The sequence below is a fragment of the Saccostrea cucullata genome, unplaced genomic scaffold (assembly GCF_032062105.1).
Source record: "Saccostrea cucullata isolate Sc308-1 unplaced genomic scaffold, CSIRO_AGI_Scuc_v1 ctg1771, whole genome shotgun sequence".
In the NCBI taxonomy this organism is placed as follows: Eukaryota; Metazoa; Mollusca; class Bivalvia; order Ostreida; family Ostreidae; genus Saccostrea; species Saccostrea cuccullata.
Genome location: NW_026918360.1, coordinates 41,794 through 68,903, shown reverse-complemented (window position 1 = coordinate 68,903; position 27,110 = coordinate 41,794). Strand labels below are relative to the sequence as shown.

Genomic DNA, 27,110 nt, shown 5'->3' with positions numbered 1-27,110 from the left:
TACATGTAGGGTTACATGACTGTATACTCCTCCTAAGTAAATTTATGCACAAGTTCAGTAAATTACAGGTATCAATAAGCACGTCTACCAAATAAACAAAGCCCTCCTGTTCTTAAATAATACTAAAATGAATCCCGCCATTTTGTTTACTTACACAAAAAAATGTTTCTGTTTTAGAATCTCCAGTAGCACTAAAATTGTAGTATTTGGTACTTAATACATTTGTTACTTTTCTCAATAAAGAGTAAACATACGATTAAATTTACAAGTACATGTATATCACTACATGTTTAAGCTGTCAATTAAGGAATAACCGTTTTTTTTTTTGTTTCATGGTGTGATTAAGTGATTAGCTTGCATGATGAAGGCATTTATGCATAGCATTTCTAAGCTTGATTACCATTATCACAACGATTTTGACTCAATGTTGCTCCACATACGAGGGTTGTCCCGTAAAATCGTGGACAAGTTGTCTAGTTTGAAAAATAATAATCACTGCGTTCTGAAATTTTCACCACTTTTTAGTAGATAAATTATGATTATGCATAGCAAATTTCAAATAGATATATGCATAGGTAAACAAATTGTGATATTTTATGTTATGTACTGTATTGACCTACGGCGCACGGATGATAACGTCAAAGTGTCTAAAACAGCGTCAGGTTTCATCTTTGCTAAACTTAAAGTTGGATAAACCCCACTTAAATTTAGAAATTTTATTGATTTACATATGTGAGTATCTATAACCAGTTAAGAAACCAATGTGGCACACTCATGCGATACAGTATTCTCACCATCATTCAACTAAAAGAGAATCTCACATCGACGGTCGACAGTGACAGCTTCCTTTGCTATTACAAATGGCAGTCTGTCCATATGTTTTGTACTATCTGGGGACTCGACCACGAAGACTTCACTAAGAAAACTTTTATTTAATTCTATACTAAAGATGTGGTGATAGTTTTCATATTTTCTTTCTTCTGTATTCATTTAAAGTCTCTTAAGGCGTCATTACAACATCCTAATCTATCTGAACTGCTCTCCCTTGCGCCGTAACGTCATAAAAAGTCGCCATTTTTCGTGTATTGTATTTATTACTTTCCCATTTCAAATGCTCGTGAAACTACAAAAAATCAACCAAATGCCTTGAAATTTTTTAAAAAGACGACAGAATTGATTAAGGAATAGAATTAGGATAATTTTCATCCTAATCTTCTGCATTGAAAACTTTTATTACAAATTAATTCATATGTCTTGTCTAATATAACCTTGCTATTTTTACCGTGCGCCGTAGGACCGTACCTTGTGCACATTCAAGCAGAGTGAAATCTTTAATTTTGAATATATATTATCAAAAACATAATGATTCACTTAAAATATGATGAATAAACATTTACTGAAAATTTCAGTTTAATACGCCCATTACTTTTCGAGAAAAACGCTTTGTCCACGATTTTATGGGACAACCCTCGTAAAATAAATGTATTGAAAATTTGTCGTTCCACTGAACTAACCCAATCTACGAGGGTTGTCCCAAAAAGTCGTAGACAATGTTTATAATTTTTTAATCATGCAACCAATACTTGCCAAATTTTGCAAAGACATAATATAGTCAATGTTCTTTAAAATTGTGAATTTTTAAATGCATATCTTTCATATTAATAATATTAGGACGATTTATATGAAGGCCGATAAGGCCTGTCGGCGCACGGACAAAATTTGGAATAATTTATGCATATAACCCATTACATTCACATTTATTTCTTTAGTTCTATATGATACATTGCACTCCAATTTTAATCACTGAAACCAGAATAAAAATATTTATATTATGTCAAAATTTCACATAAATATCATTAGAAACAGACGATTGGTGTCATGATTTTCATAGTATCGTTGAAATTGAGTTTGATGAAAATGACGTCGTCAAACGCGTAGTCGGCGCACCGAGATGTAATAAATTGTGTTGGATATGGTTAATATACGTCGGAGACGGAAAAAAAGAGTACAGAAGTGACATTACACACCAGATTTTAATAAAGAAGTTACTTTTAAATTGCACGATATTCACTGAGAGTTTTTCTTCTGTACCGAAAATAGTTAATTACGGCATGTAAGAAGTAGAGTATTGTTCGATATATGCAGACAATTTGGAAAAATTAGACAGCGAACGACGTCAAACAAATTGTATTCTCTACTGCCTACAATGTCAGGCGATCTTTCGATTGATTTCGACTGAAATTTTAATCTGCTTTAAAAAAAAAGTAAAAAACTAACGGACAATAATGAATTTGAATTTATGTCTATTAATCAAGAGTGGTCTATCACTTAAAAAAATATTGAATGTTATTAACCGCTAGTGAAGCAGGCAAAGAGATCATGACGTTATAAGAGACGTAATTTACGCTTGCTTTCGTGCGCCGGTGTGCACTTATATTCTTTCTTTATTTTTTCATAATTTTCTTATAAGATGTGATATCATCATGAAACTTGAAGTGCATGATCATTAAATGTTACTCTTTGCTATGACAAGGAAAGAAATTTAATAAGGCAAAGAGAAACAAAACTGTTTTACCTGTCTACGATTTTTTGGGACAACCCTCGTATGTTTAGTACTGAATAAATTTTGTTTTAACTTCAACAAGTTCAACATTTTTAAAATGTTTGATCTTGTACTCGACTTTAAGTGTATATAAGTAAATTAAGTGGTAGACTTCGGAAATGAATTCTACTAGACACAAATTTCAATCTAAATAAGGGGCAAATTATTTATTGTTTTAACTGTATCAAAACCCATTTGTTATTTTATACTTTCATTTATTTTTCTTGTATAGAAACAAAAAAATTTAATCACTGATAATTTATTTTGTTTTGATAAATTATAAGGATTTTAAATTTATTTTAGCTAGCTTGTATTTTCAAGTAGGATTGGTTGTAGATTTATTTCTGATTATAGAGACGATCAGATTTGTTAATATACAGATTTGTAACAATTAAATGTTTATACACATTGGCCCAATGTTGGTTCATTATATCTGGCCAACAAGTAGCAAAATTACACTGGGCCAACGTCATTTGCCAACATCGGCCAAATGCTCTTGTTTACGTTTTGCCAACAATGTCGCATTTATTGGGCAAATGTTGGCGCAACGTTGGGTCAATACTGTAAAATCACATATTTTCGTGGGGTCAAATTTTCGTGGTTTGGGGAAAAAATGTTGGTTCATGGGGATTTGATTTCGTGGATGAAGAACTTTTTAGTAGTTGTGAACATGAAAATTTACATTTCGTGGTGGACATAAATTTGTGGGTCTCTTCATACCACGAAAACAACGAAAATTAAACCCCCACAAAATTAGTGATTTCACAGTATCTGTAGAAATAACACTCTACATTGGGCTAATGTTGGCCCAACATATCAGGCCAACATTGGGCCGATAAGCAAACTGAAATTGGGTCAATGTCATTTGCCAACATTGGCCCGATGTAACCGATTACATTGGCCCAATGTTAGCATGCTATCTGGGGTACAGTGTTGACCCAACAGCACCTGGCCTCTGCACTTCCCCGTGTCTGATTTACACAGATTTGTACATGATATCGTTTAAAAACTAAGCGTTAATTCAACTGTGCCGAGGCAAACATATTATAAATACTTACAAAGTGGATGCAGATATGCAAGGTATCAGTCCCATTACGCTCGCTTGTGTCAGATTAAAAATGGCGCGGATATTACAAGTAGCCCGGTTGTTTTCTACCCATGATTCTCAGTCAGATTCATGGTATATTGGGCCAACGTAGGGCCGATGCCAATCCCCAAACAAATATTTTCCCTCATGATAATAGTTTTATGATATAATGCCAACAGCAGCTCAACATTAGCGCACCATTATACATGACCAGCTATGAATTTTCTATGTTGGCCATTGTTGGCCCAATCAAAGTAACCCAACATAGATAATAGAACCATAATGTAAGATTACAATGTTCTGCTATCTGGGTTATTACAAATAAATAAGCATAAACACAATTCAAAAAATAGAATAAAACGCTTTTTGGTGTTGTAATCAATTAAGTGCAAAGTTAAAATGTTGAAAATATCATATTTTAACAAAAGCATTCATCCATTGATAAGCATGGACATAAAATATCCTCTTAATTATTTCAGAATGTGCCAACGTTGTCCCAACGTAAAGCTTAGCAGCTAGTATATAAGATTGACATCATCAATTAGTTGACAGTATAATAATTGGGCAAACGTTGGCCCAATATAAGTATCCCGTCTTTGAAACATCTGAACAAAATAACACTTGTGTGTATTACAAACATTGTGCCAACGTTGGGCCAACATACTACTACCAACTTGATAAGACATGTTCTTTAAGGGTGTATTACAAACAATGGACCTACGTTGGGCCAATATAATACTACCAACTTGATAAGGCAATTTCTTTAAGGATGTATTACAAACAATGGGAAAAACGTTGGGCCAACATACTACTACCAACTTGATAAGACACATTATTTAAAGGTGTAAAACAAACATCGGGCCCACGTTTGAGCCAACATACTACTACCAACTTGTAAATACACTTTTAAGGGTGTTTTACCAACATTGGTCCAACGTTGGGCCAACACCAGCATCCTTCCTTCCTTGGAATCTAAAGTGAATGGAAGTTGCTTACGTTGGACCAACGTTGGTCCAACATAGGAATTCTATCATGGTCGAGAAGGTTGACTTGATAACATTGGTCCAACGTTGGCCCAACGTTGTTCCCTCAACGCAACCATACAACCTTAAACAAATGTTGGCCCATAATAGTCATGCTTTCTGGGTATATACTAGTTATTTTCTTTTATTTGGTGATTTTACTGGCTTTGAAAAATATGCTGAAAATACTAGTAATAGATAAATTCTAACATGTAATTAGAGATTTATTTTTCTATTCAAGGTTGGTCATTTCATAAATTAGTTAGATACTTAATTATCGTATAATAATGAAGTTTTAGTTTCAATGGTAAAACTAAATGTAATTTCACCCTGTGTATCTTGATCTAGTTTTTATAATGCAGTCAGCAATTTTTATTCCTTCAATTTATATGAAGTTGATATAAATACTCATAACGTGTCCGTGTGTTCTCTTTATTAATATTATTTTTGGCAAGAAAGACAATAGTCTACATCTCTGTATCTTTCAGAAGACTTTTGTTTAGGAAAAAATCAATATAGAAATTTTAAATGAAATTTAGAATTATCATGATCTTTAAAAAAAAAAAGGAGATATGCCTCATATCGTGTCCACCACGTTTTTTTAATAACGAGTTAATAGATCTTAAAAGGAGACTTTCTGTAACAAACACATCGTCAAGATGGAAGAGTCATTTCAAAGGTAACAAATTTATAGTGTCCAAAAATGCTTGAATCGTGTCACAGATTATCTTCTAGAAATTGTTTTTTCTAATTGTAAGAAACTCTATAAGATGCATAAGTAGGAACTTCTTAATTCATACATATTATGTTTCTATTCTTTTAAATATTTTTTTAAAATAGTACAGCTTACCACTGAAGTCTGCCGTGTCCCCAGTTGAAGGTCTTTAATAATCATAGATAATCCATTTTGCAGATGAAAGGTAGTTTCTTTCTGACACTTGTAGCTCTTGTTATTATTCGTTGTGAGTTTTCTGAGATTGCCAGCAACAATTGACATTTCTTTTCCAAGAACTGCAAATTATTATAAATTGTTTATTTTTTTAATACCTGATCTCACAATTATCAATTTTACATAGCTATATGACTTATTTTTCATTTTTCTGCCTTAAATTTTTCGTAGTTGCCAGAATTCAAAGTTTTTTAAAAGTGCCAACATAAATTCTTAACAAACGTGTTCGAAACTCACTGCTATCGACTGCATCCTTAAAGAGGATGTTGTTGTATTCATACTTCAGTTCTATTTGTGAGATGTAGTAGTTTTCAACAGCAGTCGTAGCTGATAATAGATCTGTCTTTTGATTCTTGTCAGTTGAAAAGTAAATAGTCAAGATCCAGGTGTCGTAAAAGCGAATCACCATTTGTTGAGAGTAGAGTCCATTCAGAGTTGTGTTGCATTCACCGGACACATTGTACACTTCTGGCAGGGAAACCACTTCTGTGGTTAATTAACATTATGAAAATAAAATCCATCACATAAATACATGTACCGTATATACTCGCCTATAAGTCGGTATTTTTGGAGTTAAATTTTAGTCCAAAAGTCTATGTCCGACTTATAGGCGAGTCATAAAAAGACTGGTATTTTTCTGGATGAGAAATCGAAGTATTCTATAAACATTTTCGACAGCTATCGTTAAACAAGGTATGGATATATTATATCATTTATGTATTTTAAGATTATACATAAATTACGTGTATTTTATATGCAAGTTTTAATAATTTATTTTTTTTTAATCTTAAGAGGGCATTATTTATTTTTTTTATGATATGAAATTAAAGTTTTTCGTAAAATATGAATTGAAATCAGCGTAAATCATCAGAGCATTTGTTAGATATTGTCATCTGATTTTGGCAAACAGTTGTACCGACTTATAAGAGGGTCAATGGTAAATCCTTGTCAAATAACCTCAAACGATACAACCGACTTATAGGTGGAACAACTTATAGGCGAGTATATACGGTACCTCGGATCTTCGATTACGGGGGCAAAAAATAAATAACCTCAACTTTCAACACTTCAGTAAATGATAAATTTAAATTTGATAACTTAAAGGCTGAATTCTAGTATAGAAATATTCCCAATTATCATCTCTTCATAACCAAATTATTTTTAACATGTAAAAGTGGATGATGCACTAAAATTTTTAGGATAACAATATCAATGATTTTCAAAATGTTTATTTAAGAAACATTATCTTCTGATATTGTGTACAAACGCCTAGTAAGGTATTTCAATTTTTTGTGAGAATATTTGATTAAATAACAATATTGCACAGACAAATTCTTCAGTAAGTTTTCAATATATTTGGAATATAGGGCTTTGATACTTTCTCTATAAACACAATAAAAGTTTTGTTAAGACCCTAGCTGGTCGTATTAATGTTAAACTCAAATTCAGGAGGCAAAAAACATCAAAGCATTGGAACCATAATTCAAATGCTTTAAGAATCTGCTTGAAATTGCAGTGATTAATTTTATCTATACAATATTTTTAACATTTATGAATATATGTTGTATTAGGTTATATTTACAGCAATAGAAACAAGCTAATTCAGAGAATTTGTGTCCCCTGCTTAGGGAAAAAGTAAACCATGCGCAGTGTGGGGGGAGGGGGTCGGATCCCCTTGACTGATTTGAAGATATATTAAATGTATACATGTATACTGAAGCAAATAAAATATGCTAAAATATGCTAATATGGATATAAAGATTTGAATGCTTATTCTTTATTATGTGTATAGAAGATTCTTTTTATATGGAATATTTATCACACTGTAATGATGATTTTATGTGTTTGTACAAGCCAGATCTCATAAATTTTGCATTTCACCTAATCAAGTTGCTGAATACTATCACTTGTGCTGAAAATAGCGGCATGTAATACAATAAATACACATAAACAAACGGGGTGGAACGCTTTGAGAGGGATGAGAAGAGGTCTTACGGAATTTTGGTATAAAATTACATTGCAAAAGCTCAAATCTTCTTGAAATATCTCCCGGAAAGGACAGTGTTTCATACAGACAGAATATATAAATTTACGACCTTGAACTTTGACCTCATAATCAAAAGGGGGCTTCCTTGGGCCACAGGGAGTTGATATGTAAAATTTCATTGCAAAAGCTCAAAGGGTTCTTGAGATATCACGCGGAAACGAAAGTGTTATTACAGACAGAATTTGATAATTTATGACCTTGACCTTTGACCTTTTGGTCTCAATATAAATAGGGTTCTTGTTTTGTCCATAGGACAGACCCAAATTAATATCCCCCACTTTTCAAGGGGGAACAAAAAACTCATACAAGCAAAGCAAAAAACACAAAGAAGGAAAAAGAAAAAAGAAGGGAAAAGAAACACGAAAATAAGCAAGGAATTTTTTATGTACATGTATTTGCAAATTCATTTTTCTAATACATTTTAGAAATTCTAGATACTCATTGTGAAATGAAATGATTGAGAATTAAATTATAAAATAGAACAGAAAATCTGCACATAAGGTGTACATCTATTATCTTTTAAAATTCAAAATTCTAAGTGAATAAGTAAACTTATTATTGTGATCTCAAATTACACCAGTTTTTTGAAATTTTTAAGGAATATAGAGCTGAATGCTTCCCTTGAATACAACACATGTGTTATTTCGATTCATTACAGAAGAATATATATTGACAGGAGAGCGGCCTGGAGCTGGAATGGGACCAAAATCTGCCTCACAATTCACTCCTGAAAGATAATAGAAATATTTAGATTTAAAAAAACTTTTACAAACGAAGATGTTTGTCGATAAAGGGTACAAAAAAATCGAGCACCGAGATTGGTAACTGTTCTAGAGAGCATTTAACACACAAACATGTCACTACGAGATGGACATTCATCTTTTCTTAACTTAATGCTTATGTGAGGGTTGTCCCAAAAAGTCGTAGACAGGGAAAACATGTTAGGTTTCTCTTTGCTATATTTAATTTCTTTCCTTGTCCTAGCAAGAAGTAACATTTTAGGGTCATGCAACTCAAGTTTCATAATGATATCATATTTAATAAGAAAATTATGAAAAAATAAAGAAAGCATGTAAGTGTATATCGGCGCACCAAAGCAAACGTAAATTACGTTTCTTATTATTACGTCCTGGTCTCTTTTTCTGCTAAACACGTATCTGTTAACATTCAATAATTTTTTAAAAATGAAAGACCACTTCTGATTAAGGGACTAAAAAAAATCACTACTGTCCGCTTTTCTTTTTCTTTTTTCTAAAAAGCAGGTTCGAATTTCAGTCGAAAATCAGTCGAAAGATCGATCGCCTTACATTTTAGGCAGCAGAGAAAACACATTGTTTTACGTCGTCCATGGTCCCGATTTTCCCTCATTGCCTGCGTTTAACAAACGTACTCTACTTCTTACATGATGTACTATTTTCGGTATAGAGGAAAAACTCTCATTGAATTTCATGCCATTTAAAAATAACTTCTCTTTTAAAATCTAGTATATAATGTCACTTCTGTACTCTTCTTTCCAGTATTTGGTGTATATAAACCTTATCCAACACTATCTATTAGATCTCCGTGCGCCGGTTACAAGATTCGATGACGTCATTTTCATCAAACTTAATTCCAACAACACTTTGTAAATCATAACACCAATCGTATGTTTCTAACGCTATTTATATGAAATTTGGAAATGTTATTAAAGTTTTGCTTCTGGTTTTACTAATTTAAATTTGAATTCATTGTTTTACATAGTACTAAAATAAATAAAGGAAATGTGATAGTTATATGCGTAAATAATTCCGAATTTTGTTCGTGCGCCGACAGACCTTATCTGTCTTAATATAAATCGTCTTAATAATGTTAATATGAAAGATATGATTTTAAAAATTCTCAATTTTAAAGAACTTTGAATAAATTATGTTTATGCAAAATTTGGTTATAATTGGTTGCATGTTTAAAAAGTTATAAACATTGTCTACGACTTTTTGGGACAACCCTCGTACATGTATGTTTGCAAAATATTTACCATTTTCTGAAAACTTTCCGTCTTCAATGTTAAAGGCCTGCACTTTTAACTCTCTGTTCACGAAGGTCAGTTTATTGTCCGAAAAGTTTCCCTCATTTTCACATTTGTAATATAAATTAGGACTTGATAAATTCACTTTAGCAGTCACTGAGTGATTGAAATCAGCTGAATAAATTGAGATAAATATATACATTATCAAATGACATCAATACTACAGCAGTACACTTCTGATTAACAAATTTATGTTAACATAAACAAATAAACATAAAATGGCTATAAATTCTCGCAATAACGCATATTCAGATTGAAACTATATAAAACATTTCAATGTCCTAACAAAAGTATGTTTACAGTTCACGACCTTTGAATATTATTTTGGAAACAAATATCTTATTTTGACGAGATATTTTTGTGGCAGAGTTATACTTTAAAACGTATAAAGCCAGAGATGTTTATTGTACATGCAAACATTAAAGCGTTTGCACTTTATTCGAACTTTTGAAGAAACTATTAATCATATAAAACATATCAAATATGAAATGTGAGCATGGAACAATGTCTTGGGAATGTAGTCTTTCAATTTCGGAGCTTTACGGCTTCTCCGGTGAATAGTATACACTTATCCAATGGTTGTGAGTGGGATAGCTCTTTTATCAAACCCGCGACAGGGAACTATTCCCCGAGGGCTTGCCCGAGGGGAATAGTTCCTGTCAAGGGTTTGATAAAAGAGCTATCCTAATCACAAACAGTGGATAAGTGTTTTATTATACTGATGTATATTATAATTTTTAAGGTTTGAATTCTCTTTAGAGTTAGAGTTAGACAATACTGCAAGAATAAGCTGAATTCTGATGACGTCACAATGCGACTGAAGTCATAATGACATCATCAGACTATTGATTTAACGCTGGAAATTAAAATTTGCGTCAAAAATTGCATGAAAATTTTCCGACGGGTGGATAGCAAAAAACTATACCCCGGGGGTATAGCTTTCTAAGCGGGGAAATTTTGTGACTGTGAAAAATAGTTAGTTTACGTTCTGAACTTTATATAGGAAACATTTTAACAAAATTAGGGATAGAAGAGCGAGAGAAAGAGAGTTGGAAAAAAACTTATTGGATATGCTGTTAAATTATTGACTACATTGTTGATACCTACGTTCCATGGCATCTGAGATATTCACTTCAGCAAACCAAGATATAAGGTTAGATTTCCCGTTCATTATTTCGAAATTAAATCTCAAGGATTGAATATCGGCATCTTTTGGTGTGAAAGTTAGACGAGAGGTGTTTTCATTTCCACATGTTCCTGTTACAGTGACATCACTGCTCACTGGAACATCCACAGTTGCACTTGCCTGTTATAGATTATACATACATGTGTTAAGTGTTGCTTACTGAACAAGTAAGGGTCATAATACTGGCCCACAACATTTCACTCTAGATTTAGGGAGATTTGTCTGAGACATCTTTTGAGTATTCTTCTGAAAGATCTCTGCATGATCCCCCGAGTTCGGCTGTTTTAATGATGAAGTTGTTCTTTTTCAATTTTCTATTTCTGTCGCTCCGCCAAGGTCTTTCGGATGACCATTACCTGATCAAAACTATCCTTCCCTTGAAGAAGGGGAATTATCATGGTTTGTACAAATGTGGAACAATCCTTCATAACAAAGCTGAAATTATTTAAACAATATTTTGTACAGGGTGTTATAGCAACATGTTCCAACTTTGCAGTGTCCAAAAAAGCCTATGAAAGAAGAATTTTGCGAAAAACCTAAATTTATACAAATACATGCACACAGTTACACATGTATTAATATTTGTTACTTTATAGATATTGTTTTTTTTATATTTTTTCATATTAAATTTTAATTTAATGTCAGAGTTTGGACGTTCGTTGAAACGCCCACTATATATTGCAGGGTCCACCAAAATTTGATTGTGTTCAAAATTTTGTTTAAAAATAACAAAAAAAATCTTACAGTTTTATTCTCCTTTGTCATATAAGTCACTTTTAGCTGGAAGCGTCCCTCCAAGATGGGACAGACTTTGGAGTTCTCAATGACTTCATATCTGGACTTTGGGGGGAAATGGAGGATTTGGAAGTGAAGTGGTAGGGCTCCTAGATGGAACTGTTGTTTTCTCTGTTGTTACATTGGATGGAACCATTGTTGTTACATGAGATGGATCCACGGTTGTTACATCGGATGCTGATGGTTCAGTTGTGGGTTGAGTGGGTTCAGAGGTTGCTTTTGTTGTCTCTTGTGCTACAGTTGTCATCTGATCAGCACCACACACAAACACTGAAATACAGCGTTAAATAGTTGTGCAAGATAGATTTTAAATAATATTTACTTCATTTTGTCTAAGATCAACAGCATGGATTAGAACTTAAATATTACAACTTTTTAGGCATAAATTAATAGAATTTGTCTATTTATCATTTGCACAAACACATATAAATTTAGTTATTTTTTTATGATTGTAATTGGTCAGCCGGGAAAGTATGATATTTTAAGCTTTTAAGCTGATTTGAGAGGAAAATACACCTTTTGCAAAAGGCAATTTTTTGCTTTCAGGTCTGGGGGTCATTTTTTTTTGTCGTTGCATGCTCTCAGCAATAAAAAAGTTCCTTAATTAAAAATTCACCGAAACATCATTTTTGTTTATGTATTGTAGAGAAGGATTTGGAGATAAAGGACAGTATTAAAGATCAAAAATACAGAAAACAATACAAAATATGATCAGAGCAAACAAGGGCCTCCAAAATCATCAGAGGTTGGATCAGGTGCCATGGAGGAGTGAGTATCCCCTGCCGACCGGTCACACCCGCCGTGTAGAATAAGATTCTTATTAAAGCTGAACACTTCTCGTAAATAGGCACTGTCAGCCGGGTATACAAACCGTTCGCTTTCGTTACACCCGATTGCACACTCGAAACTCGTGGCCGACATGCAGTACTCCTATCGTGGTGTTAGAGTTTTTGCGTTTATTTCTTGTTTTTATGTGCATTTTCTGTTTGTAAATAATGTATTGACCTGCATTTTTAATGATACTTTTGTCCTGTTTCGGAAAAAATGCGTAAAATTTGATAATTTCATCGAGATTTAGTAGCACGCTTTGTAAGATGTACGTCTACACTCGTCGGATCTCTACAGTGAAATACATTGAACTGACTAGCGATCTGTTCCTTATATACGAGTTGTAGGGAGAGCGTTGAAGAACGGGAAATATGGCGGACTATGCCTATTTACGAGAAGTGTTCACCTTTAAACAGGTCGTTCTTCTAAATAATATATGAAATACTAATAAGTATTGTTGTTTAAATAAGATTCAACCAATAACAAACACGACTTTAGCTCTACTGGTGTCTATTTGTATTAAATTTTATATCAATATTAGTTTGCGGTAATTGAAAAAAAACCTAATAAAATAATGTGTGGTCTAATTAATTGTGAAAATTTTATAACGTATTTTAGATGTTCCATAAAAAAAAGAATACCAGAAATCTCATGTGTAAAATTCTGGATTTTTGAAGTGCTGAGTTTTCCATTTGTTATATTAAAAGCCTGAATCTGTACATTAGACATATCCATGTCCATTGTATAAGTGGTGCCTTCTAGCACTCCAGTCAATGTCATTCTCTGAGTGGATTCACACTGGTAAAGCTGATCGATGTATCCAAGTTTCAAGTCTCCAGTGTCCAACAAATTTTTTGTAGCTGTAATTTTTATCATGTAATATTTTTGCAATAAAAAGGGATAAAAAGGCGAAAGAATTCCTCGTCTTTTCTCTTTGTAGATTAATTGATTGTTGTAAACAAAGTTTGAAACTCGTCAACTTTTTTGTCAGTCGATCAATTCTCAGCAAAAGGCAAAAGAAATGGTTTGCGGCGATTAATCTCAGTGAGTTAAAGTAGATCACGCATTTTGGGAACATTTCTTGCTTGCGAATGAAGACTGGTAACAGTGTAATTGCTGTCAATATTAAAACTTACCTGCTATGGGTGTTCCTGAAAAGAACTCAAATGGAGCAAACAGGAACATCAAGCTCATGTTCACTGATAAATCAGGGTTAATATTGAAAGTCAAGGCCAGAAGATCTTCAAAGGAATTTCCCAGGTTTAACACTGCCTGATATTCTCCTTCAATTGCACAATCCCCACTCTTCACAGTGAAATTACTTCCATCAAATTTTACAGTTTCATTTCCATTACTCAGAGTAAACAGAACATCCATCTTGACATCAATACAGGTTTCATTGTTGTCGTACAGGTACTTATATTCTGATCCTTTTGTCAGGGATAATGCTTAATTTGTCAAAGTAAAATGAAACTGAATAATAGTTAGTATCAAAGACAAGTCTGGAATATAAAGTAATGCAAAATTTGAATAAATGCATAAACATATATACTCGTATATATTCAAGAAAAGTGTAAATCAATGTCACCTATGGAAATAAAGAGAAATAGATGCTGCCTATATAAATCATAATCTTCTCAAAATATTCATGTACCTTCAAACATGTTGATATGGAAATTGGACGTAAAAACATACAATCTATCAATCAAACATATCTTTTTCTCTTGTTATAAAAGGGTGAAATATACTGGTTATCATGCCTAACCTTCATTCTGTATTATTTAAAAAAATAGATAATTCCATCAGAAATCATTTCAAGGAATTTTCTTTACAATCCGAATTCCTAAGAATATTGCCACAATGACTCAATGGCTACATAGATCCTTGGATTGCTTGATGACGTACAAAATTCCAATAATCCTAGCTGTGGTGAAAGTGTGGCAATCAGATAATCAACTACATTTATTTAATTAATTTCTAATTTAATAAAAACTTTAAAATAAAAAAGTTATCAAAATTATTTTTTACTTTCAATTTTTTAATTTCTCATTTTTAATCCAAAAAAAGATTTTGATAGCATTTTGTTTGAGTACTTACCCCATAGGAATAGCGTTCTAACGCAAATTGTGCAAATGTAATTTGACATCGAGCGTACGGGTAACTCAAATTCCTTATAAATTATACTTACTAGGAAAGGGCATAACCAAAATCGTTCAAGAAAAATTTTAAGCTAAAATGTTTACATATAATAAAGTATGAACTGGAGGATTTACTTTCGTAGACTTTTATCAAACGATTTTAATGCACACTGTTATTTCACAAGATGCACAAGTTGTTGACATATCGCACATTTTATACCTTTTCCCCTTGATATGTTGATGAACATTGATTATCTATAGATTACTCCATATTTTTATCAAAATTATAAACAAATGGAACAGTAATAAAATAACAGAAATATAGATTTTTTTTCTACTGAAAAAAAAAAAATAATATTAGTACAACAGCAATGTGTGAACTAATATGTGTATGTTTTTTTAATATTTCTAAATTATAAACTGTTAATTTTGTGGATTCTAATATGCGACGAAGAAGGCAAATATAAGAAAAAGTAATATGAATGGAACCACCGATTAATAAATATAAATACATACACGTATAACAAAACTTCAAGTGTCCATTCTAATAAATGTGTTCATTTAAAAACTACATGATAGAATGGTATGATATTTTCAATTATCACAACCATGCCATTGAGCTTTCTCGACAATTGTCGAAGAATATTAATTATCAAAGATGAGAACCAAAGTTCTGTGACGTAGCTTAAAAACAATAAATTAGTACTTTGTATAATGTTCTAGTTTCTAGAAGAAAACACAAAACCTTTTAGAAAGAAGGGAGAGCCATTGGAATGTTGCTATCTGGATCATCCTGATATTTACGACACGTTTCACTCACTTTTATTTCAGTATTTATTTGTTCGTGATATTACTTTGAAAAATTTACAACCATAAACACATTTTTATATAAAGGTTGTGCATTATTTTCATCACCAACTTTTCGCAATCGGAAAGCTTTACTCAAAATTTAACCGGAAGTGATTTTGACCTTTGTCTGAGACCAAGGTTTCACGTTACAACCAGGTTTAAAAATTTAGGCACTTTAGAAACGTTGAAATCAGCAACTTCAATGGTTAGAAAATGAAAACAAACACATTGTTTTTTGGCAGTCCAGAATATGTATCATCTCAAACAGTCTGAATCATCCTTAAAGAGGTACACCTAAGTGTAAGATGCCCAAGGAGGGTCTAAGCGTTGACCAAAAGGCTTCTGTGTGATGCACAGACCTATCAGTCCCCGGATCTGAATCTACTTGAACACACTTGAGACTTTTAGAAATAATGTCTAAGCTCTCCCCCCCCCCCCTTCCACACAACATCAACTGTTTAGAATGATTAGTGCAGTAGTTAAACGTCCTATTCAGGGGTAGATGGATCCACGAGAAGATGGTGTAATTAGAGCGAGTGGTGGTCTTTCGTCCTAGAGGTTATTTTATGTGAATTTTCATTTTTAAGGTACATAATGTCATTGACACTTTGCTGTAAAAACTATCAAGCTAAAGGACACCATTGTCTTGCTGATTTTGACATTGAACAGTATTTTGATATAAAAAAAATTTTAATGCAATTTTTTTGTATTAAACAAAGCTTGTATGGCCACATTGCCATTTTAAATGGTTGTAAAATGTAGGCGGGAATCGAGAGTTAGCGTGTAAAGTTCTCAGATTAATGTGACATCAGGCCCCAATCAAGACAAGTGTGTTATTTTGCTTAGTTTAGCACAACTCACAGAAGTACATTGTACAATTCATAATTATAAGTATCTTATATTTTCTTGTTAAAGCTAATGTAAACCCTAAGCGCCTGTGTCCATTTTTTACACATAGCCTATATCTTGATAAAGGAAATTTCCATCTTCTGTAGCTGATCCCATCCAGTAATCCTTAAAAAGTCACTAAATTTAGTTAATTTCATTTTTGATAATTTATCAAAATTAAGATATTTACACAGATACAATCTGGTATTCTTTTAAAAGTTTTATTTCCGTCGTATCTATCAAATATAATTTATCTACATTGGAGATGTACATGAATTCAAAAAATCTTAATAGATTGAATATACATGTATTGGATCAAAGCAAATTTCAATTTTCTATATTCGGTATATTATATATCATTCTCCACACAAAAATTTAGAAAAAAAAATCTGAAATGTGCTGAATTGTATAAAGTGTATGCATATGAGAAATATAAATTAAATATAAATTAATAAAAGCATATAGTAGTTTCAAAGTAGGTCATTGACAATTTTTGTTTTTATGGCGTCACAAACTAGTCGGATGTTGCATGATTTTGAGAAAAAGGACAAAATGGACAAAAATTCAACAGTTTTAGTTATCGAATTTATAGATCAGGTCTGATCAGGAACAATATTAACATAATTTATTGATATTATCATCCTACAAGTTATCGCCATATTGAGCCTGAGCAGACCTGCGCTCTGTTACTTTTACTCAAAATATCGACGTTTTAAATGCATTTTTCTGTAGAAATTTTTAATTTAAAATTTACGTAACTTTCCTGACGTCATTTCAAGCATACGACGTCACTGCTTATGAAAATATTCGTTGCTATGAAGTCAGCATCTATCCCCCTGTTTTAGAACATAATCAAATATTTCTCCGTCAAAGTTTGATTTTGGGGGCAAATATCACAGGCACTTGTTTCTGTAATAAATTTTTGACCCATAGTATAAAATAACACAAGGTACGAGGGTTGATCCAAAAGTAATGTCAATACTTCGATAAAATTGCTACTATTCGACGTAAATCAACGAAATTATACATGCCTGAAGCTATATTTATCAGTCATAAAAAAAATTAAAATTAAAATGATTCATACTTTTTGAAATATGGAATTATATACAAAATGCAATTAAGGTAGTCGCCGCACTTAAATAACGTCGTATAACGGATACGCACCGTCATACACTTGAACGCTTCCCCTTCGTTTCATTAAAAATATTTGAGATTTACGAACACAGTCACATATATTTCTATTTTTATAAGAATGATTGGCACCCATTATACACTCACTTTACATATTATTTAGTCCTTTGTCAAAATTCTTTGATTAGTACCAATAAACAAACAATTTTCTTTATTTAAACAATAAAATGCTTTCTTTGAATATTATTACTGGAATGAATGGAAGCAGCTGTTGCAGATAAAATACATAACCCGTGTAAGCGGGTTATGTAAATTTTTTCTGCAATAGCTGCGACCGTTCATTCCAGTAATAACAAACAAAGAAAGCATTTTATTGTTTATATCTATATCTGTTTAAATATTCATTTAAAGTTTGAATAAAAAGGTTAATTATTGTATTAATAATGCAAACGTCTTTATACGTTTCATTGATGGAACAACCACTGATCAAGAAATCTGTACTTGCGACATGCCAATGTAGTTCATGCAGTGATGAACGCAATGGGTTTTCTTAAGAAATAAAGGGGAAATTATTCAGTGGATGTAAATATATCTCTGTAACTGTCTAACCGTCTCTCTTTGGACAACGTAAGACACCATTGAACGTTTCCGCCCGACCTCCCTTTTTTGGTCTTTCTGTCCTTTGCTGATCATTCAGTTAGTGACCCATGACTCGCTAAAATTGCTGAAACCATCTATAAACAAATCTCTCCTCTGTATGTCTGATTAATCATCGTAACTGTTTCTACGGGCGATTTTCCGATTTTGTAGCAAAAATGCACCACAGCTCGTTTCAGCGGTTACCTATCCTCCATTTCGACATTTCCTTTATTCAATACAGCAGATTAAAACAGCAATGTTTATGATCAAACAGCAATGACGTCATTTTATTTTCATTTTTTGACATTTGATAATATGACGCCAAATATTAAAGATATTGACACACTGACATTACTTTTGGATGAACCCTCGTATCTAACTCCAAATTACACGGAGTACCCCCTTGCCTTAGAATTGCGCTCATTTACACTTTCAGAGAAAAGACAGTGGAAAACTGTTTTATTCCTATGTCATCTACGATAATCCACAAGATATCTCTAGAACCATTTGAGCAATTGCAATGAAATTTTTACATAACAACTCCCTGTGGCCTAAGAAAGATCCTTATTGATTTTGAGATCAAAAGGTCAAAGTTCAAGGTCGTAAATCTATACATTCTGTCTGTGTGTAACACTATCATTTCCGTGCGATTTTTAAGAAGATTTTGAGCTTATGCAATGTAATTTTATACAAAAACTCCCTAGGTGCTCTCTCGCCCCTCTCAAAGTGCCCCGCCCCGTTAGTTTTATTAGTATTTATATTATTACATGTCGCTATTTTTAGCTTTTTTTTAATGATAGTATTCAGCATATGAAAAGAATAATTTTTGAGGTTATAAAATAATCATTACAGTGTGATAAACATTCCATATAAAAAGAATCTTCTATACACATAATAAAGAATAAGTAACCAAATTATTATACGCATATTGACATACATGTATTTTACTTGCTTCAGTATACATGTATTTAATTTAATAACTCTACAAATTCAGTCAGGGGGATCCGACTTTTTCCCTAAGCGGGGGAAACGAATTCTCTGAATTAGCTTGTTTATATACAGAACCATATATGACTTACTTGTCTCTGTTTTCTTTCATCTCCGTAACGCGCGCGCGCGCGCGCGCGCGCGCGCGCGCGCGCGCGCGCGCGCGCTCCCTCCCTCTCTCTCTCCCTTCCTCCCTCCTTCCTCCCTCCCTCCCTCCACAGCGTCAAAACTCTACTCGCCCAGTAGAAACCATAATGCGGTATGTGCTAATCTCGGGCAAAGAGAAAAATTAAAGAATGCGTAGGTTTAAAAGCTCAACTCCAGATTTTGATATTGCATTGAATAAATAAAATTTCATAGTGTCTTCCGATTTAATTTTAGAAACAGATTTTTGGCCAATCAAATTCGAGGTCTAATTCTTTGCCCGAGACTAGAACATACCATTCTATGGTGTAGTTTCACTTTCCACTCGGCTAGCAGAGTTTTGAACCTGATTGCGGAGATAAAAGAAAATAAAGATGAGCATGTCATATATGGTTTTGAACCTGATTGCGGAGATAAAAGAAAATAAAGATGAGCATGTCATATATGGTTGTTTAAATTAATTATCGTAGAAGACATATGTATAAACAGATGACCCGTGCATTTCCTCTGAAAGTGTAAATAAGCGCGATTCTAAGGGGGAAGGGTACTCAGTGAAAATCAGAGTGCGATACCTTGTGTTATTATTATACTATGGGTTAAAATTTATTACAGAAACAAGTGCCTGTGGCAAATATTGCTTATTACCGACAAAAGTCCTTTTAAATTATTTTTAGGGTTTAAAATACTATTTTATTTGTATATGAATTAATGCTATAATATTTCATTAACGATGGAACTAAACATTTTATAAGTTTGAATTAACTATATCTAATATAACAGTATTTTAAGTTTATTTTCAATTGTTCAATAAATACAAAAAACATGTGCATTATAACATCAGCAACTGTCAAGAACTTTTCAATTATTTTCAGAAAAATATAATTACTTAAGTATTTTGGTATATTGCACTATCTGAATGCGTTGCATGTCTTCAAAAACAAAATAGCTTCGACATACCGTGATATGTATACATGTTCATCACAAATTTACTGTTTTATTGATAAAATTGGAAATCAATATGTTAATTGTTCATAACTTTTACGTTTCTTGTGTACAATAACAGCCACTATGACTAAAAGTAGAAGTCCTCCTAATGTTGCTCCTATGGAAATTAACAGGATGTAATTATAGTCATCTTCTTTACACTTGACTGCCGCTATATAAAGAGAATTGAAAAAAACTCTTAGTATGCCAGCTTTCATCATGACTTTGAGTTTTTATATATACATGTGCTAACTTCTTCTTTGATCTTTTTGTCATAATAAAAATCAATGTTACCTATTAACCTGTGAATGAAACACGAGGACTTTAAATTAATTTATCATATGTACTAGGAACGCTTGCTTTCGTTTAATATCTGCTAATAAAAGCTGTCGTAGCTATTGTTCCGTATTTAAAGGTCGATACCTGTATTAACAGGTGAACAGGTAAACATTCAATCATGCTTTTAAAACTCACTCGAAATTTTTTCTTTGTCACATTCATACCCATCAACCCACCCTCTTTTTGTACTTTGTTTAATAAGAGAAAGTTTATTAAAAAGATAGTTCTTATATACATTTATTTTATATATGATTTATTCAAACAAGTCAATTAATTGTACATTATAATTTATTACACTTATGTAAGTATGTGAGAATGAGTCCGCCATTCATTTTGTTTACCTCGTAACTGCTGAGGACTTACAGGATTCCATAGTTTTTTCAACATCATTGTTGTTTTTTTATCTATGGTATTTCAAGGGCGACGAGGGAAGCATAATTGTGTTCATACAGGTTTTGCATTATATTTGTAATCAGTGAAAGGAGGACAAATAAACACTGTGTTCAAATGCATTGTGTATTGCGATATTTGATTAACTACTTTTCTGATACATTGTAGAAGGAAGGTAAAAAATCGGTACCATTGAAGAATTGTGTTTTGTTGATTAATGTTTACGTTTATCAAATCCTGGCAAGCAAGGGCCTCCATTCCTATCTAGACAAGTGTTTTTGTTATTTTTGTAAATAATTTGTTTGTTTGTGTGAAACAATTTTTAACATAATGATCCTTTTGTCTTTGCAAAAAAAAAAAAACATAGCATACTCTGATGTACATGCATCCTATGACACATCTACACAGATAAAGAAGAAAACCTTAACATAGACAAATGTGCTTTTTTAAAAATTGTAGATTTAAAAATAATAATGATAATGATATGATAATAATAATAATGTTACCTACTGTTTTCATTCTTGAAAGCCTGAAATTGAAGTTCTTTGGTAATAATAGATAAACCATTTTGAATGTTGATGGTAGACTCTTTTTCACACTTATAGCTTTTATCTATTTCTGTTGATAGTAAACTGAGATTGGTAGCAAAAGATATTTCACTTTTACAGACAACTACAAAAGAAATAAAATCGACCTGGTGAATTGTAAGACATCAACCCTGTGTACGTATGCATGTATCAATGGTCCAACAATGTTCTATAATTAGAAATACAACAACCATAAAAAAACTTTAATTTTCAAGAGGCACATTTTTTATAGTTCAAAAACTTTGGAGAAACCCACTTGATTTAATCTTTCAAAAGAACATTTATGCCCTCCATTTATCTTATGCTAGACAAATGCCTGTATTGTAAAGAATGCGTGAAAACCAGTTCCCAGTTGGTCCTGCAGCTTTGTTAATTTTTACTTCCTTAAAACTCTATAATACATTGTTTGATGGATATTGTCATTTATCAATGACGAAAAAAACTAATTACAAATAAACTACCTTAACTACTAGGGAGATCCAAATTTAACTTTACGAAGTATTAAGCATAATTAAAGGTATCCATCGCCATAAACCCAATACAAAAAACGAAAAACACAAATAAGTCCGGCTCGGAAGAAGCTACAATGAATCGCATTGAAGTGGTAAAATTTTCCATTTGGATAAAACATTCTGAATCATGTTTTGACCGTCAATTATAACATAACAACACGCCCATTTCTTTAAAAACGAGAAAGAAGTATTCGTCGTAATGTTTCAGGACACCCCACTTTCCGCGACAAGCAACATGAGTTACACTAAATTGAAGATTTTTAAATAAAAAAAAAATATGTATATAGTCTCCGCTTTTGTAAAACACGCATTGCAACGAATTTGTACATAATTATGATTTTATCATGTTTATTGGAGTAAGCATAACACATGTATCAGTCGAACACGTGCTTACTCGCTGTTTATGTGGACCGTAAATTTGATTGGCTATTATATTTTTGGAATACCTGTTCTACAGGTATTCGATTGAATCATTTGACTGATTTTTCTTTTCTAAAGAAATGGGTCTGTCTTAAACAGTTAAAGCCGCTTAACCCAAAACAGGCACATATTATCTTACACAATAAAAGTACGTCATTACATAGATAATATATAAAAATTAATTATAAGATTGTTTTATTAGTTTATTACAACAATCCTTACATGGAAAACAGAGACCAAAAAACTTGTTGACAGACAGCAGTTCCTGGCGAGAAGTTAAGATCTGTTTTGAAGTCACCTTTGAAAAAAATACTTTTATCGGTTATATCTAATTATGAAGAGAATTCAAACCCAAGTGTTTTTTCCATTAGTCATGATATATCTTTTAAAAATTAAGAAATAAACTGAATATAATCCATAGTAATTTTTATGTTAATATGCATATTTTCAGAATAAAGGAAAATCAGATATTTTAAAAGATTTTTTTTAAAAGGGAGTTTAGTAACGAGGGCTAGAATATTGCCGTGTACACTTTGTTGTGGAAAAAATGCTCGGGTTTGTTCTTCATGCGTTATACATGAAAGCGATAAATTAAATTTTTCAGAGGTGATTTCACGCAATGTAAACAAAGGATTATTTTTTGTGTGACCCAACAAAAATTATTTTTTTTAACTTTTGAATTTTGATATCTTTTTAAAAAAAAGACTTTGGGGATATAAGTTGACAAAAGTTGAAACAATTTATGAACAATAATTTTTCAAGAAGAAAAACTAATATATATTTTTAGCGATTAGAATCGGACCAAGCGGCTTTAAGAGAGCTCAGAACGTTCCATTCAAACCGAAAATTTTACCACTTCAATGCGCTTCATTGTATTTGAAATTTATATGTAATAAAAACAATTTTTCAAATGCTATTTATTTGAAAAAGTAACTAATATTACTCACTGCTGTCTGTTACATTGGTAAAAAGGTTGTTGTTAAAATCGTAAACGAGCTCAATCTGTGAGATGTGGTACTTTGTAACTCTCTCCGTAGTTATTAAATATTCACTTTGTTGTACATCAGAGGAAAAGTAAATTGTTAACTCCCAGGAATTGTAAAATGAAACAACCATTTTCTGTGAGTAAAATCCATTCAATGTTGTGTTGCAATCACCAGTTCCATTGTAATTAACTGGTAGAGAAATAACTTCTGTTGTATCCTACAAAAATGAAGAGAAGACATGAAAAAAATAAAATATGAATTTACATGAGTTTTATTTTTCAAAAGTAAAAACCGAATTTTAAGTGTATTACAAGAATATACGCAATACTTGCAAAAATTATAACATCAATACTTCTTGAATATAAGGACATTCAACTCCCCTTATTTCTGTAGCAATAAACACTGTACCTTCATCAACTGCATAGTTTATTCGAAACATAAGAACATGCTCTACTATGAAAAATTTCTAAAACGAGGTAAATTATTGACAAACACGTTGATGACACAAAAATATCAACTTTATCGTTTTCTAAAAGTCATCATTTCGTAAGTTTTATGGTCGATACAATGAACTTGCCAGCAAATATATTTTTTCATTGAGTCAAATGCTGACTGACGTTTTACATACTGATTGTTAGTCCATTATAATTATACACTGAATTGACGATGGATTTTCCATTATTTCCTAATCAATGAGCACGCGGCGGATGTGACCAGTCGGCAGGGGATGCTGACTCCTCCATGGCACTTGATCTAACTTCTTATGTTTTGGAGATCTGTGTTTTCCCTTCTCCTATTTTGTATTGATTTTATGGTCTTTTGAACTTGAATACTGTTCGTTATCTCCATATGTTTGTTCATATAATTTTAGTTAAAAAATGAGGACATATGCTTAAAAATATACTTTTAGTATCCCCAAACGATAATATTGAAAACAAAATGTGTTTGTGAAACACTATGCACCCGGCAGCAAAAAAGTTCGAAAAGGCTATTTACAGCATTTAGGTCATAGTCAAGGTCACACAGTCATTGATCTTTGTGACTTTTGAAAGAACGTAATAAGCGCATTATGCATACCAAATATGAAGTCTCTATCTCTAATGGTTCAAAAATTATGGCGAAGGTTAAAGTTAACAACAGACAGATAAACGAACAAACAGATAAACAAACAAACAGACAGACAGGACGTAAACAATATACGCCCCCGGATCTATCGATCCTGGTGCATAAAAATATATGAGTATAGATTTTTGCAACCTCAGCAGTGCTCAGCTTCACTGGAAAACTTAGCATCTTTGTGTGAGGGAAAAGTAAACTTTTTAATATTACCAGTACTATTTTATTCTCAACTGCATATATCTTCGTAGATAGTCTTTCACTTACCCCATTTTGTGACGTGTAAGAAATGTTAAACTTAATTCCAGCTCTGAAAACAATGCAAGTGATGTTTCCATCTGTCACTGAAAAACTATGTACAGGAGGGTTCCCAGGGTCTGGAATGGGTCCAGTATCTTCAGGACAGTCATATCCTGTAGAATGGTCAAATAGACTGGTCGATATTATGAAGATATTTTTGTACAAACTTAATATTTTCCATTCGTCTGGTACTTTTGATTAAGAAAATCAACATAAGAAATTGGGCTTGAAATAATTCAAGTGATATAAAGTATAAACAAAATTTCAATTTTTTCATCAGTATCTTTTCAAATTTTTGTCAATTCAATAAATATAAAAATCAAGAAAAAAGTCATTGTAAGGTCCGTATTAGGTGCCATGGAGGAGTAAGCAATCCCTGCTAACCGGTCACCTCCACAATGTGCTCCTTGCCATGATCGGGAAATAACAAAAAATCCGGTGTCAATTCAGTATATTTTGATATACCGGTATCACTTGATTTTTAAACTTAATATTATACTGTCGTCCAGCAGCTCTCTTTCTTGTTAAATCTATGTTCTTCATGTGCCTGCCAGAAAAGTTGTTCGTTTATAATTTAATTGAAAATAAATGTCCGCTTATCTAGATACGATTTAAGTATTAGCTATTATCATCATATTTTACCTGTTGTCGCTTCATGAAAGATCGAGGAGTTATTATATCGGGGAATAGAGGGTGGATTTAACATTTCATGTTTTGGAAGCCATCATACTTTGTAAGGGTCGTCATTTTCAGTTTGGCGACCTATATGTGTTTCCTAGTAGTGTTGTTTTCTATTCATGTTATCGCAAATCTCGCTCGAAAGTATTACACTGCGGTTGAAATAGCGTTGCCCTGAGTATTGACACTATTGGATTTGACAATTGAACAATTTGAATCACAGATTTCATTCTATAAAACAAGCGATTTAATTGGTTGATAAGGACCCGCCCACTCTCGTGCAGTATCCTTTACCTATTTAAATTGGAAAGCGTCCAACGGCCTTGTGATGAGATTGTCGAAAACCTATGGCTATGTTGACTTTTTGAACAAAATACACGAACAAACAAACTATAAAATCACTTTTTAGAAAGTGATATATTCCTTTCACAGACGGTACATGTTTTTAGCGTTCGATGACACACCTATTTTCATTTTATTGTACATGTAATTCTGCCGATTTTCTATTCACGGTATTTTCCATTTTCGGTGTTGCATGGCACCGCGTACTTACGTAAACAGCATATCCAGCTAATACGGAGCATCTGATCTGATGAAAAAAATATTCATATGTGGTTAAACATCGGATTTATTCAAAAGTTAACTACTGTCAAAAATACCATGTTTCAAATGTGTGTGTGCTACTACTTTCATGGCAATATTAAAACATGCGATCAGAAAAAAGTCTTAATCCTTTTGTGTATGTTTTGTTCTTTTTTATTCATGCAGTGCACTTTTTACTGTAATGGCCAATATTATCCATATATTCACTATAAAATGATTAATATCACTGATACATTTTCCAAATTTAAGTATGTTTAATTTATTTGATATACTGTAGAAAAACGGGAATTAAAACGTCCCTGTTTTTCAATCGCAAAAATATGCCCCGGGTGACGTGCATCATTTTAAGTCAACTTCTAGTCCTGGGTCGGATTTTATTAATTTGAAGATCATTATACAGGTTACCAACATCCACAATAATTTAATAATAAGGTATTACAAAGGTCCACTATATACTTCGCTCAGTAAGGAGAGGCCTACCACTTGTTTACAGCTGTTTCCATGAGAAAGTGGACGGGTCTATAGAAAAGCACCAATCAGATTCTTTGTTAGATTTAGCAATTGTATTTCAGTCAGATTCATCAGTGTCGTCACTCAACGCAATGGTAATAAAGTCGATGCGAATACTTTCAATCGAGATTTGCGATAAGAATTGTGGATCGTAATCTATATTTTAATTTGAACTGTTGTTTATTTTGAGCCTATAAAATGTTCTTTATTGTAAGCATTAACTTTATAATCAGTAAGCTTTATCGTGACTACATTTGTTTACGCTATTGTCGGTAGTTAGGATATTCATACGCTACATTTTTCAGTGTATGTTGTACAGTCTAGAGAT

General features: G+C 32.4%; 2 protein-coding genes across 2 annotated transcripts in view; both read right to left on the bottom strand.

Annotated features, from left to right (window-relative positions):
* Window positions 1-5,333: 5,333 nt before the first annotated feature.
* Window positions 5,334-14,245, bottom strand: LOC134263934 (uncharacterized). Its single transcript, XM_062746290.1, has 11 exons — window positions 14,236-14,245; window positions 13,718-14,029; window positions 13,223-13,441; window positions 11,923-12,023; window positions 11,703-11,864; window positions 10,880-11,078; window positions 9,722-9,886; window positions 8,324-8,434; window positions 5,898-6,146; window positions 5,562-5,722; window positions 5,334-5,348 (listed from the first exon to the last, which is right to left on the bottom strand). Exons 1-11 carry the CDS (start codon window positions 14,243-14,245, stop codon window positions 5,334-5,336), a joined length of 1,704 nt encoding a protein of 567 aa, XP_062602274.1.
* A 9,283-nt stretch (window positions 14,246-23,528) lies between these two features.
* The window catches only part of LOC134263924 (lysosome-associated membrane glycoprotein 1-like), a 35,102-nt gene continuing 31,520 nt past the window's right edge, over window positions 23,529-27,110 (bottom strand). The window contains exons 5-6 of the mRNA XM_062746280.1: window positions 24,959-25,104; window positions 23,529-23,792 (exon numbers count right to left, since the gene is read on the bottom strand). Of these exons, the coding sequence (XP_062602264.1) occupies window positions 23,529-23,792; window positions 24,959-25,104 (410 nt within the window). The remainder of the gene's footprint in view (window positions 23,793-24,958; window positions 25,105-27,110) is intronic.

What these genes read in the sequence shown, in the direction of transcription:
- LOC134263934 (XM_062746290.1), bottom strand. An exon ending in CTGAACCATCAGCATCCGAT is followed by an intron (nt 11,865 to 11,922) that starts GTAACAACCGTG and finishes ATGTAACAACAG; the next exon opens with AGAAAACAACAGTTCCATCT. An exon ending in TATCTCAGATGCCATGGAAC is followed by an intron (nt 9,887 to 10,879) that starts GTAGGTATCAAC and finishes CAATTTATTCAG; the next exon opens with CTGATTTCAATCACTCAGTG.